Here is a 15,662-nt window from a genome sequence, read left to right as displayed (position 1 = left end):
CTTCCAGATTCCTAGTGAATGGAAGTTGTTAGGACTTGGAGCAGTTGTCAGATGGAATGTAAAATGTAATGGTCTCAGTCCAGTTCCTAGTGAACAGGTGTCCAAATCAGAAAAACCTCTGCCACCATTGACACTAATTGGCATCCTTGTTGACAGTCTCTGCAGAGAAGCTAGTAACTGAATGAGCATGACACCTGCACTTTACTCTCACCCTTAGTGGTGGTCATTGCAAGGCGGGGTTGAGGCAGATGGGCGGGATGGTAGAGGTAAGCTCACCTTGCTGCTGCCTGTGCTGTAATTTTGTTAAACCAGCACTATATTCACCTAAGAAATGCAGTAAACGGTATTTATTTTATGCAGCACATTGTCACAGTTATCATAAGGCTTTAGTTCCCAGAAATGCAATTACTTCATTTATCGTTGCTCAGGCCAATTGTCTACAGTAGTCCTGCTATGGGTGAAGTGAACTCTGGTTTGGTGCACAAAGAGTTATACATGCTAGCAGTGACTTCAATTAAAAGTAGTTGAGTTCTGTGAATGATTTCCAATACAGTGCCCTGAGAATTTACCCCTCTGAGCTTTGCACTGTGAATTCAGCTTTATTTACTGAGAGTCCGCTTGGTTTTAAATCCTGAACATGGAAGGACGTGGGCTTCAGTTTCAGCATTTTTGGTTTTGACTGTTGATATTGACCTGAGAAAGGTAATTTATTGGAAGAAACTTTTATCAAGAGGCAATCTGAAGTGCAGGTAGAAACTGATGTTGTGTCTGACTTTCATCTGCATGCTGAAAGGCCATCCTAATAGTAACCTTTTCACTAGTAATATCCATCCATCACTGTAATATCTGAACACTTACATATTGCACTGTCTGTTTAGTAGAAAAGCTTCATAATAAACCTTAACCCGAAAAGCTTGATCGTGTCATGAAAGCTCCCTGGTTTATTTAAAACAGCAACAATAGAAAAGTATTAAACTAATATAATTAACTAGCTTCATAAGTGACCTTCCATAACGGCCTCTTTGATGCAGCCCCTGGCCGCAAGTCACAAAACAGCTTCTTATCCATATGAGTCACTGTCTAGTAAAGTTTAGTCTTGCAAAGGTTCCATTGTTGTGTCCCTGAATGCATGTTGTACACACACACACAAGGCCACACAGCAGGGAAGGGAGCAAAAGTCATAGGAACAGCACACAAATCACGGAGCATGTGAAGAGGTCAGGCAAGTCCATGCCAGCATCTCCTCCCACCATGGCGCTGCCTCCATCCCCGCCAGAGTGCACAAGCTGAGCCACACACAATTGTCCCCCCTCCACACAACTGGGAGGTGGCCTGCCAGAGAAAGCAATGGCTGGGAAACACTCAGTCCGCACAAGAGACCATGTAATCACCTATCTGAGCAGCAGCAAGTCCCCCAGCGTGGCATTTGAACCCCACCATAGAGTGCATCCACAGAGGGAGGGAGCAGTCAAATAGAAGCCAACCGGTTGTGTGGCCTCCCACGATGGCATTGCTGAGGGGTGGAGGAGGCTCAAGAGGAACCATGGAACAACACCACCTCCACATGAATCTCTAACCTCCCCAGGCTCCACTCCCTGGCTTCTGTGCTGCCCCTGACCTTGCATCCTGAGGGTGGTTCTGGCAGAATGGCAGGTCTCCATAGGTTAGCTCTCCCCTCCCTTTTATAGGGGTCTGGGCCTCTTACAGAAGTTCTCTCAGCTGATGTTTGCTCACTGAGCAAATCCTGCTTGCCTTCCTCAGATGAGTAGAATGACTGAAACCACTGGCACTACTTGCCTAAGATGAGCTGGATAGATCTGTGTATATTCCATATAGTTTTTCCTTTTTGATGTACTCAGATTCGAAACAGATAACACAGGAGCAGCTATCAGGAAATGAGGTAACGAAAAGTTCAGCATGATCTCTCTATCCTGCCTGAGTTGTCTTTAGCCTCACGGAAATGGTGTTATCCTCTTACTTTGTTAGAGAAACGTGTGTTATGAATGACATAAACTTCACTATTACTTAACCCCTCTGCCTGTTCCTCCATGTCACTGACAACCTTCAGCTAGAGCTGCAGTTCAAGGATGCAGTTTCCAGAGTGAAACTTTACTCTTCCTTGAATTTAACACTTAACATAGCAGACAGTGCAGCACTGTTCTAGGCTTTCAGTTAGATTCTAAGCGCTAGTTTTCAGAAGCAGCATTTGGAGATGAAACTTGATACTCAGAGTAGATGAGCCTAAAACTGAACCTCCTCTAAATGGAAGCAGATCTCCTCAGTACGGTGAAAGGAATGTCAACCTAATACAAGAGAGGCTGGTTGTGTAGCGGATTGAGCGTGTTGCACTTGGCAGGTCACTGTGTGCGCTTGGCAGGTCACATTTACACTGTGTGTGTGTGTGTGTGCGTGTGTGTGTGTGTGTGTGTGTGCGCGTGCGCGCGCGTGCGTGCGTGCGCGCAAGGTGCCTGAACAGTCCCACTCATTAGGGTTACATGAGTGCAAAACCCTGACTAGCATATGCATGTTTTGTGAGCCTTTGTAAAACTGGGATTCTTAATGGCAGTTTCCCCAGCTATAAATTGTGAATGATACTTTCCTGCAACAGGCAGGTGTTGTGGGGTTAGTTAGCATTTGGGTACCATGCGTTGGAGATGTAAGTACAGTAACTACTACTGAAGATTTAAAAATCCCAGCTTCTCTTTTGGGTGACCCTCCTCCAGCAAGTCCAGAACTCTGTGTTCAGGGGCATCATTTGCTATGGGGGAAGAGGCACAATTGTCCCACACACACACATTGATTTGAACCTTCCCCAAACTTTTCATAGGTCTGTATGCTCCTTGTTTTGCCTTCCCGCCCTGACTTTGCAGGATATAATATAATCACATAATGTTCTGCATGCTGATAGAACTTTGCCTTCCCTCTCTCCAGAATTTTTCTGAAATGACACCCCTAACTGTGTTTATAGAGATTGCAGAAATGCACATGTATGCATTGCAAATGTGAACATGAATGCAATGGCAGTCCTCTGGTACTCCTGCCTGCTGCATTCTTTAGAGTATGTGGGATATTAAATGAACACGAATCCTGTTCCCTGAAGTGTTGGGAAAGCAGAATCCTCTTCAGCTGCAAAAGATATAAGCAGGCTCGAATGCAGAGGGCTTCTGTGAAACATGAGTGCAAATGCCCCAATTCATGTGCATTTGTGGTCTCAACAAACCCCAGCACTGTGATTATTCAGCAGGGCTGGCTCTCGGTGTTTTGCCACCCCAAGCACAAAAAAAACCCAAAAAACCTCTGAGAGCACAACTGCCGAAGGGGGGGAAAAAAAAACCTCCCAGAATGCCGCCCCTGGAATTGTGCCTCCCCAAGCAAGTGCTAGGTTTGCTGGTGCCTAGAGCCAGTCCTGTTATTCAGAGTAGTCCAAGCCAAAAAGACATGACCCCCACCTCAAGAAGCTCACAATCCAGATCAGATAAAGAATTCAGAGTCAGACATACTACAAGACTGGGGGTGGGGTCAGATCTGCCAGAAATGTAGGGTTAGCACTGAGGGGATTGGTGAAAGAAATGAATTTTCAGAAGGGGTGTGAGAAGAATGAAAAGGAGGTCATTTGGTGCACTGAGTGTCAAGTGTGAACAGCAGCAAGGATGAAGATGCAAAGAAGGCAGTTAGGAGGAGTGCAGAATATGAAAGTTGCAGGAGAGGGGGAATGTAGGCAGAGGGAATACAAGGAAATTAGAGCAGAGCTGCAGGCAGGGGCAAAGTTGTGCAGGGTCTTGAAGGAGAGGGCAGGAAGCTTGGAGCTAATGTAGAAGGTGAGAAGCAACCAGTAAAGGATTCAGCAGAGTGACTAGGAACAGGGCTGGTAATCTCACAAGGACAGGCTTTCTCTCAAGATTTCTGTTGCTTTCTGCTTTCAGCTAGTTTGAAAACAGTGTTTCTGCTTCTGATCCTTACTGAAACCAAGCCAATACACTGGCAAACAGGGGGAGGAGGGGAAAGAGAGAAAAAGTAAGTTAGAGTTGATATTTGAGTAAAGATGGGCTTGAGTTGCAGTAATCAGATGTGGACCCCAACCCCCTTTTTCTCCCCAAAGTGTAAGTGGCATTCTTATCCAGGGTTTGGGTCAGAATCACATCTAGTTTTGAGCTTGATTTGATTCAACCAGTTCATTCATTCTTAGTGGAATCAGAGTATTGTTCTGGTTTCCTACTGGTTGGGCAGAGAAATGTTAAACTGAAACAAAGTTCACTCCATATTTCAGTTAAAAGAACATGCAACAGAGAGAACATCGTAATTTAGCCATGATGCATGTCAGACCTGTGTAGTGTGACTCACCAACAGTTCTTTGCCCATGTTTCCATAGGGTTTGACACCAGCATACTACCAATCTGTAAGGATTCATTAGGCTGGATGTTCAACAAACTTGATATGAACTATGACCTCCTGCTGGATCACTCAGAGATCAATGCAATTTATCTTGATAAGTATGAGCCATGCATTAAACCCCTCTTCAACTCATGTGACTCCTTCAAAGACGGAAAGCTTTCTAACAATGAATGGTGTTACTGCTTTCAGAAGCCAGGAGGTAAGTCATTCCATTATGTAACATAAAACTAATCTATAATTCATTACTATGGATGCTAAAATAATGGTATGGAAAATGTAACTTGACAAAATGTCTTTTCTATTATTATTGTTGTTAATAATATTTATGCAAGACAGCCATCACCATACATCTTGGGATGATGATAAGAGGCTTTAAAGTATGATTCGATGGACAGAGCATTGGTCAGGATGTTAGGAGATATTGGGGGTATTTACAAACTTGAGAATCACGTTTAGACACCTAAATAGGAATGGCCAGATAAATGTTGAGCAACTTGCAGCTGCCACTGAAGTCAATGGGAATTATAGGTGCTCCTTGCGTGGGAAGTTCAGGCTATTTATGTAGGTGCCTAAATATGGAATTAGGTACCTAACTTTAGCCAGACAAATTTAAAACTTTTGGCTTAATTGTTACCATATTCAGATTAATATTTGAAAATAAATTATATATTTTAATACCTTATAGTTGTCTTGATAAGTTCTGGTCTCTCCTTTTCACAAATATGTAGTGGTTTTTTTTAGGATTTTCTAGGTTTCAACATCTTTCTTACATCTTGATTGCACTGCCATTTATCTTGAATTGCTAATTCGTGGCCCTTTTCATTTAAAAACAAGAGGCTCTTTTCTTTATCCCTGGTGGGAAAGGGCATTCTATAGCAATGGCAGATACTGTTGATTACATGTAATTCACTGGTGAAACAAACAAAGAAGCAATCAGATTACTGGCACTCCAGTTCAGGAATTAGTTCTATTGCTAATAGAAGGCTTATGAACTTGTGTTCTTATTAATGTGGAAATTAGTCTATTAGCAAATCATAAATTAGAAGCCTGGCATTATTTCAGTTTGATGAAGGAGAAGAAAAAAATGTTAAACAACCCAAATGGCCCCAAAACACTATTACTAAGTATAGTGTATTTTGATTTTTTTAATTAGTAAAGCTAGTGACATACATTTGTTTTGCAATGTATTACCAGCATATGGGGTTATTGCATTCCCAGGTGTACAGTAGACTATATTTCATGTAAATAGTGAAGCCAATCATTAGAAAGTCTGTGCCGTACCATCTGGAAACTGACTTTCATACATTATATCTTAGGTCTCCCTTGCCAGAATGAAATGAACAGGATTCAAAAGCTAAGTAGGGGGAAGAGTCTGTTGGGTAAGTTTGATTCCATGCCATTCATTTCAATAACTAATTAAAGCTCTGTGATTATTGTAACTTGATGTGCAGTTATCATTATTCTATTAGAGATTAATATTTTGAGCCTGTGCCTGATGTTTCATGAAATAATGAGATGTCAACATACATTTATGGCAACTAATTCAGAACAAATTTATATCACCTCACCAAAAACATGAATATTATTGTATATAGGTTCTTACACGTGCTTGGCACCATAGTATCTGAGCATGTAGATGCAAAAGAGAGTATTTTTAATTAAAATCTCCTGTGATGAGTTTGAATTAAAAAGTAAACAGGCCCATTAATCTTTTCCTGCCAGATTTATCTAGGGAGCAATTACATGTAGAGACACTACTTTTAAAGAGCAAAACTGGTTAGCCCAATTGTTCTCAACCTATTTACCATTGTGGGTAACATACGCAATGCGCTCTGTGTTATGTGGGCTGCATCCACACAATATATATACCACCTGTATGGCCCTGAGGATGTCACATGGGCTGCAGCTGTGTGCCGATTGGGCTGTGAGTTGAGAACCATTGGTTTAGCCTGTTCACACTTCTCCTACATAACTAAGGTATCTACCCTCTGCTTTCATCAGTATCTCCAAATTGGGTCTTTTCCTATATCGATCCTGTGATATAACGGCTAATACAGGGCCTAATAGTGCCTGCCGGCTCTCAGCTTGTATGCAGTGTTCTTGTGGCCTTGTTGGTCCCAGGATATTAGAGAGACAAGGTGGGTGAGGTAATATCTTTTACTGGACCAAATTAGGTTGGTGAGAGAAGCTTACACAGCTCTTCTTTAGGTCTCAGCTTTGCTGTTAATTCTATATATGGTACTAGTCTGGCCTCCATCGCTGTTGTATCTGAGCATCTCACAGTCTTCAATGCATTTATCCTCACAACACCCCTGTAATTACAGCAGTGCTATCACCCTCATTTTAAAGATGGGAAATTGAAACACAAAGGGACTTGCCTAGGGTCACACTGGATGTTTGTGGCAGAACTGGGTTTGTGGGCCTCCCACAACCCAGCCTAGTACTCTAACTAATGTTTTCTATATATTCCACAATAGATGGCCATTGATTATTATTCATTATCATTACAGTAGCAATGCCATACTTAAGACTGCGGCAGTGTTTTCATACTGATAAGAGTGTATCATTTCTAGGATGCTTTAAGCATACACAGCGTTTTACAAAACAGTCCCTGCTCCTCAGACACAGGATGGTAGTTGAAATACAAGAAAACCCAGAGCCGCCATCACAAAAGAAGATGGTTTGACGCAGAAGAGAGGAAGCAGTTGACTCCTGGATAATGGGAGGTTGAACCAGGCATAAAAGGCAGTTAGAAGATGTGAAGCAGAGTGAGAGCAGGAGACAAAAGGGGGCAGTTAGAGAGGAGGACAGAGAACAAGAGGAACAGGGATGTTGAACACCAAATCAAGAAACACTCGATTGGCAGCCTGTTTAATTAACTCTTAGGTCTGGTCTACAACTTAGATCAACTTAGGTACATCACTCCCAGGTATGAAAAATTCACATTTCTGAGCACCACAGTTAAGCTGACCTAGCACCTAGTGTAGACATGGCTAGGTCAACAGGAAAATTCTTCCATCTACCTAGCTACCACTGCGCAGAGAAGTGGATTGCCTGCATTGAAGGAAAAACCCCACTGTCAACAAAGAAAACATCTATGCTACGGTGCTACAGTCACACTGCAGCAATGCCATAGTTGTGCTACTGTAGCACTGGTAGTGTAGACATGCCTTTAATGTTAGAGATGGCTTCAAATCATATATGACCCTCACTCACTGGGGAAGGCCTTCAGATCCTACAGTGATGGGGGCCATATAAGCAGGGGGATTAGAACAGAAATCTGGCTCTGGCTCCTGATCATTTCCCTCTTTATGATGGGCCATCCCAAAACCTGAGATCAAACTATCCCTCAAATGTGGATCTAAATGTTGCATCCACAACTGGCTATTCAAAGGCACTATTAAAATGCACATGCAAAATTACAGCACACAGGGAAATCACCCCTATTCTGTGCATTGTTCTTGGTCTTCCTTTTAACTCCTAAATAAACAGGGCCAAATTCACCGAAGGTGGGAACTCCTTTCAGAACAACTGAGTTGTACTCACTTATGCTAACAAAGAGATTGGCCCATTATTTTTGCGAATCTATCTTTTGCAACACATGTAAAGCATTTGTGTGAACATTGCACAAATGATAAATACTGAATTTCAAAGGCCAGGGGAGATGTTAGAGTTTCTCAGAAAAAGTCACAAGAATATTTTTTTTATATATAATGCATCAATCATTATTTGGAGCCAAATCCATAGCTGGTATAAATTGCTATAGACCCACTGAATTCAATGAATTTACACCAGCTGAGGGTCACATAGTTTCATTGACTCTGATGAAGCTATATCAGTTTACACCCGCTGAGGATCTGATCCTCTGTAATCTTCTTCAGGTTTGTCTAGTCCAATGCATGGTCTTAGTCTTTAAATAAGAAAGGAAATGAGTATGAATAGGAAAAGTCCTTCTGGATCAATATTGAAACGAGTGACTGAGCAGTGAGTGAACTTGGAAAACTGTATGGTTCGACATGTCCACGCTATTATTGGACTGTGGGTAACTAAAGAAGATGTGTCTCTGGTGATCATAATCTTTCATCTTCTTTTCAATTGTCCTGGTACGTGAACTTGCTAAGACCACTGCTTCTGCTTGCTTGAAATAGCAAAGTTAATAAGTGTGAAAATGTTCTTGGAGATCAGTTCAGATATAGAAGGGTTAATGTTCACATTTCAGCACTACATTTGTGACATTTAAAAATTAGACATCCACTTTAATATCTGCAGTGGGATGAGATGGTATACTCAGAGATTCATAATGTATATATGACTGACTTCCCATTTTTCTGTTTTTTATATAAGTAATTGCAGAGCATTTGGGCTACGTTTTCTCATTCATTTTTTTCTATGGAAAATGTGGTAGTAATAGCCCTTTTGACATATATGAACAATCTGTAGAGCTGATCCATATACTGAAGTAGAAGAGTTAGTATTGTGTGACCAGTAAATCACTGGGCTCTTTGACGAAGAGAAAAGATACTTTCTCAAAAATCATTTAAGACAATATGAGGTTGTTTTTCTGTGCCTGGAACAGAAGCAACTGGCAGGGAATGGAAAGTGTCTATACAGACCTCCCCTGGGAATGAAGCTAACTGATCTCCAAGGACATGTGGGATTTTGTATGGAAGCACATTTGCATTATATCTGTTGAAAGTGGTGGCAGAAATAATACTGGCTTCTCTTGTCTCAAGAAGCAAGAATCCACCACACTCTGAAAAGCTAATGTGCAATGGTTTTGTTATGAGACAAATCTTTGGCTTTTTTTTTGTTTAGCCTCAGTATCCTACTGTCTCTCCCTGAAAAGCTCAAGCATTAGTGATTCTTTAATACTTCTAGTAAATCTAAAGTTATACTTAAATTTAGTATGAATTAAATAGCAAGCAGGTGGCTGATGCCTTGCAGATGTAATTATAATCTTGTGGAAGGACTCGTGATAAACAATAGAAAAAACGGAAATTTAAAATGAAACATGGAAATAATTTTGTCTTGGGTAGGGCTACATATGGGAGGACAAGGTGTAAGGATGGTATTTTAACCCAGAAAGGAGGCCTGCAGAGATGTTAATCATTCAAGGATGTATTGTAGCTGGCTCCAGTGCACACAGAGGAAGTAAAGAGAATTAAGAAATCCCGATCCTGTGTGGTTGCATTAGGGCTATCCCAGTTCTTGTCTGGATCCTCTGCAAAGCCCGTGCACAGCCAGTGCTCTTGTGAGCAAGTGGGTGGGAAGGAACAGGGAGTGTATTGAGCAGTTGTTCTGCCATCTCTCCCCAGAAGCCGTGGCCAGGAGAACAGGGGCATATGCTACATCCTGTAAAGGGCTGATACAGCATACTCCCTCCCTCCCTCCAGGGGAAAAGAGGCACTGTGTCTCAGAGGTGGATCTCTGAGTCCCAGTTCTACCCTGGGCTCCTCCCAAACAGTGAAACTAATGCACTATTCCTTACACAGGGCTGTCTCTAGAGCACAATCTAGCCACCATCCCATGCTCAGGGCAGCCTTACAACCAGGAAAATGTACATTCTCATAAAATGTTCGTATAGTAACATAACAAGGAGTTTAGTGGCACCTAAAGACTAACAGATTTATTTGGGCATAAATTTTCGTGGGTAAAAAACCCACTTCTTCAGATGCGTGGAGTGCCTGCTCATTCTCTCTGAATGAACTTCCAATCCCAGATAAAACTCCCTCAACCCATCAGGGATTTGGCAAGACGTCTCGGGAGAGATTTTGAAAATGGATTTCAGTGGAAGTTAGGCACCTAAATACCATTTGTGCCTTCCAATCCCCCCTTCCTCCTTATGTTTAAATAACTTTGTTTGCTGGAATAAAATTTTTCAGCCCTTTGTTTGCATAGTGAAGATCTTTTTAGTTCTGCTTTAATGTGTGAAGTTCAACTTTATAGATAAGTAATGCCGAGGGAATAATTCATAGTGAATAATTTACTCCACACAGGTAGCCTTTCTCTGCTTGCAGAACATCTATGAATGGATGGTGATTTGCTTGGAAAATGAGGATGATAACACTTACATAATTCACAGGTGTGTCGTGAGGCTAAATGCATTAATATTTGTCAAGTACTTTGAGATCCTCGGATACAAAGTGCTCTCTACCTGCCATGTATTACTACCATTAAGGGAGATGGAGGCTGCTAGGCTTGAGGCAGCAATGAGATCAAGAACCTGTTTGAAAGAAATAAAACATAGCAAGTTTCTGCGAGAGATAAGAATGAGAGGCCACGTTTACAAGTCTAGAATGTATAGTTTCACTTTAAAATGGCACTACTTGTAATCAAAAAGGAGAAAATCTTACAGGTGCTTCATAAATCAGGAGCACTGTCTGGAATTTAAACAATGCAAATGTTTACACACATACACATTCTCCAATAGGCAACAAATGACTCAAGTCAACAACACTTGGTGCAAATATATATATGGAGATGGAGTTAAAATGGGCGCTTGAGCCAAACTATCCAGTTTGAGTGTTGGTTTTGCAAATCCAGAACCTGATCCAGGACATTTTGTAAGACCAGAACCATTCCAGGTGGCTCCGTCTGTAACTGATGCCATATTAAGGCATTTTAATGTAAACAAGAAACAGGACAACTACAGTCTATCTTCCTGCTTGATCCTAGGATTTACTAAGGATACCTTTGTCTTTATTCAGGTGTTTTCCTTCCACGGTGCAATGAGGAAGGATATTACAAAGCAACTCAGTGTCATGGAAGTACAGGGCAATGCTGGTGTGTTGATAAGTATGGAAATGAAATCGCCGGCTCTAGAAAACAAGGGACCGTTAGTTGTGGTGAGTAATAACCTGCTTCCCTAAGACAACACAAAAATTAACATCGTTATAAGCCCAGAACTTGCTGTAAGATCAGCCATGATAACAAAAAGCGACAACACAGGAAACATAATTAGCAGAGTCCCCAGTGTATTCCAATTCACAATATAAAAGTGTCTGTATGCTCATGCACGTACCTTTGTCTTGGAGCATGTGTACAAGGGTATGAAATTGGCAATAACCACTGATAAGAAATGTTTTCGCTACCAGCTTGGCAAATGCAGTAGTTGCTATTAAAATAAAAGAGATGCGGTTGTTATGCCTGATTATTAAATATATTGTTCCTTATACAGTCAAACCCACATTTACAGGGGCTTCATAAATCAGGGCTTTCCTAAGAAGGGAAGGTTTAACTATACAAAGTTTTATAAATTAACTAGCAGGCCCTTTAAAAGTGCTGATACTACAGTATTATTACACTGATGTAAAATTACTGCATAGCTCTATATAATCAGGCAAACAAGATTTAAGTGGAATTTCTTCAATGTGACTCAATGTAATGACACCTTCAGTTGCTCTACTTCCAGCAAGAATAGAGAAGGCAAAGCTTTAGAAGCTCTAAAATGTACATGATTACATCCTAAGTTGCTATATCAGGGTCAGCGGGTGCTTTTGCAGAAGCGTATGTGCCTGAGTGTACAGAAAATCAAGCAATTGCAACATATACCTAGCCTTTGAGAACCATTTGCATGTGTGGTTACCAAAAATAGGCACACACATTCCTGTGTGCCCATCTCTGTCCTCACCCCAGCCAGATACACATCCAAAATAGGCAGGTAGCATATGTGTGCATGAGAAAGTGGATCAATCCAATATCCCAGCTCCCTGGTGGCCTGATCCCAGCCCACATATAGACAGCCATAGCGCAGCCCCATCCCCACCAAGATACCTGTGTGAATCAGTTGCACTGAGAGGGTGTTTCAGTGTCCAGGCACGTTCAGTTCTTTGGTACTCTGCTGAGATGAGCCACCAAGGAAGCAGTTAGCATTGATTGTGACAGGGATTTTCTGAGGTCAGCTAGAGCTGACAGGCCATTTTTGACAAGACATTTTTTATGAAAAATTGCTGATTCATCGACAGCAAAACTTTTGGTGACTTTCTTGACTCATGTTTTTCTGTGGGGTTTTTTTTTTTTAAACAAGTAGTGCAATTGTCAATGTTCTGCCTCAGTATTTTCTAAATGAAAAATTCTGGTTTTCTGATTCAAAGCAACTTTTTGTTTTAAAAAAAGCTGATTGGGATTAAAAAACAGATTTAATGGTCAAAATTGAAACACGGTGTTTTGAAATTATTGAAACAGAATGCTTCAACTGAACCAAACAAATGTTGGGGGGAATTTTCAGTTCATGAAAATTTTCAAGGTTTTGATATTTCGTCGTGAATCAGGACAAACAGGTTGAGTTGTTTTTTGTTTTTTTCCTTGAAATCTTGATAGTTTTCATGGGTTGGGAAAATTGTTTTCCATCTAGTTCTAACGTAGACATTTGACTTTCAGGAATTGATCCGAGACCACCAACTCATTTCATGTTTCATGACCACCAAACAATCATCAGATGGTAATGATTTTCAGTCACCATTGCCCCTGGATGGATTTAAATTAGAAATCTAGAGATGCAAGGCCTTGTATCTTATTCTAGATCCCACTGGACTACTACTTCCTCCCAAATTTGTGGTCATGGGCACAACAGATGTAGGTACATTTTTAAGGGGACCTGCTGTGCTGTCATTTGCTAAATTGCCTCTTTAAAAATTAATTTATGGCAAAAAAAAAAAGTAACTTGCATGGTCAGAACATTAACAAGCATTGACTAGTGAGATTTTTGGGTTGTTGGGAAAGAGAATGACCTTTAACTCTTACCTATTTTAGAAGAAGAGCAAGAAACCTCAGGGGATTTTGGCAGTGGTGGATCTGTTGTATTACTGGATGATTTGGAACAGGACCGTGAAGCAGCGAAAAAAGACAAAGAAGGGAAAATGAAGATTCATGTAAGAGCAACTAATGAAGATGATGAAGATGAAGATGATGATAAGGATGATGAAATTGGTTATATATGGTAGTTGTCACAGTTCTGAGGACTCATGTTTTGCACAATATTGCAAGTCACTTCATATCTCTGCAATTGTATCTAAGAACATCAGGCACAAAATATCTCTCCTCTCTGTTTAATTTTGTATGGTATATATCATTTTCAAGACGGCTTTTTTCCAACTAGCTACTGGTTTGAATACAGTTAATTTTTTTTCCTCTATCAGTGGGGCTATGAGTTTTGTTAGTTTTGTTTAAGCAAAGTTTCATAGCTTAATCCCCACCTGCAGAGCTTGTGAAATACAGTTTATGGGATTAAAAAAGAAGAGAGAAAAAACAAACCAGTGCAAGTATTAAAAGCCCATTTTATGTTATCAACATTGGAGAAGCTTTGTCATCAGCTGTTAACTGAACTTTCTGACCATGTTATAAGTAATTTTTTTTCTTTTATGCAGTAGGTAATATAGAAAAGCAGGTGCCTCGGTTTCTGTCCCGTGTCTGGCACTTGTCACTAAAGAGCAAGTCATCTGTGTATAATAACGCCTGGCTCACTAATATTGATGGTTTGAAGTCAGGAAGAAATCCATCAGTATTTTTTCTCACTTGCTCTAAGAATGATTGCTACAGGCTTAGTTCTGCCCTTACTGAAGTCAATATTAAAACTTCCATTGGCTGTAAAAGTGCAGGATCAGGTCATTGTCACCTCGTTTTCATAGTTAACAATATGATCTCGATCCTGAGATGCTGAGTGTCTGCAGCTACCACCGACTTCGAGCCTCGTAGCAGGGGAACATGATTTAACCACCTTCCAGAATGTTGGAATGTTTTGTAAATCTAGATCATTGTAACCATTTTCCAACTAGCACATCTTGGGTTTCTGTTTTAATTAGTTTGCACTAAGAGTTTGCACTAATGTCATGCAAGCTGCCTCTGTTTCTGGAGTAACACACCAATGGATCTGCTGGAAATCCTCTGTTCTTCATTTACCCTAAGTAACGCCTCATTTGGAAGCTAGGAAGCTGTCAGAGATACTCACCATCAAAAGTAATAAGCTGTCTCTTCTTTATTTTAAATTGTTAATATTTATTTTAGTCTGTATAAAAAACAACCTTAGATAGTCATGTTTCCAACTAGCATCTTTTCTGCTTAATATGAAATATCGTGCACTCCTATATACACCTATAAAATAGAAGAATGTTATTAAAATTGAATCCTCTGATTCTTTAAGCCGTTCCCATTTATTCATATCTCCACAGCTGTATCACAGCATTCTGAACTAAATTATTTACTTCCCTTCCCTGTTAAAAGTCATGGGTAAAATGAATGCACCATATCATGGCTTTTATCCTCTTTGTTATTTTGTCCAGATTATCAGAAAACACGATAACGATGAGAAGTCATGGGACAGAATATGTTTGTAAGTAGTTCATTTTTGTATTTAAGAGGACAAAAGTGACCCATGATAGAACTTTAATTCTTAAATCTTTTAGGGTCAAAGGCACCATGAGGTGACAGGAGTAATTCCATTTAAGTTAATTGAGTTATACTAGAAATGAATTTGGCCAATAGGCATTTCAAAGAAAATCTTTATATTACTGTTAAAGACACTACTTCCTTATGTGAATTGACTTGCATTTTCAAAAGCAGCTGTCGGGTGCAGTTTACCCTCAGACCATTAGTCAATATAAATAGTACTTTGCCTGCTTATCTATCTTGCATGTTCCGTGATTCATTTTTGGCGGTGAATCATGTCATTACAAGGTAAAGTTTGCAAAATGAAATCTACCAATATAAATGCCAAAGTCCATTCCAAAAGCAGGATGTTTCACCCATTTCCTTTGGGTTTCATGTCCTCAGGCCAGCAGTCTGAATTTACTGTTCTTGTGACACATGAGCCCAAGCCAGACATCCTTTTCAGGAAAAAGAACAGGATTACTTGGAGCACATTAGAGACTAACAAATTTATTTGAACATAAGCTTTTGTGGGCTACAGCCCACTTCATCAGATGCATACATCTATAGCCCACGAAAGCTTATGTTCAAATAAATTTGTTAGTTTCTAAGGTACCACAAGTACTCCTGTTCTTTTTGCAGATACAGACTAACACAGCTGCTACTCTGAATCCTTCTCAGGGTGTACCTTCCAGATATACCCTTGGTGTTTGTACTGTCTATTATCCTGTGGGTCTTTAGTGACTGAGGGAAAAAGCATTGCTTTAAATGTTTCCAAATAAAGGCCTGATCCTGCAAATTCTTCTGCCCACATAAGTAGGGATTTGCAGGCTCCAACCCAAAGGTTTCATACTAGAGAATCCACTGTATGTATGATCTTATTATGCAAGCCCAACAAATGGACTCCC

The 15,662-nt window shown here is 40.5% G+C and overlaps 1 protein-coding gene across 2 annotated transcripts in view; it reads left to right on the top strand.

The window, feature by feature from the left end:
• The window catches only part of SPOCK1 (SPARC (osteonectin), cwcv and kazal like domains proteoglycan 1), a 476,662-nt gene extending 461,371 nt beyond the window's left edge, over positions 1-15,291 (top strand). For both annotated transcript variants that reach the window (XM_030573318.1, XM_030573317.1), the window contains 4 exons: positions 4,370-4,591; positions 5,709-5,771; positions 11,100-11,237; positions 13,144-15,291. In XM_030573318.1, the coding sequence (XP_030429178.1) occupies positions 4,370-4,591; positions 5,709-5,771; positions 11,100-11,237; positions 13,144-13,334 (614 nt within the window). In that variant the 3' untranslated portion in view covers positions 13,335-15,291. The remainder of the gene's footprint in view (positions 1-4,369; positions 4,592-5,708; positions 5,772-11,099; positions 11,238-13,143) is intronic.
• The last annotated feature ends 371 nt before the right edge of the window (positions 15,292-15,662 follow it).

Source organism: Gopherus evgoodei, chromosome 8, assembly GCF_007399415.2.
Source record: "Gopherus evgoodei ecotype Sinaloan lineage chromosome 8, rGopEvg1_v1.p, whole genome shotgun sequence".
Classification (NCBI taxonomy): Eukaryota; Metazoa; Chordata; order Testudines; family Testudinidae; genus Gopherus; species Gopherus evgoodei.
Note: the sequence above shows the minus strand (reverse complement) of the source record. Positions and strands in the feature narration are given on the sequence as shown.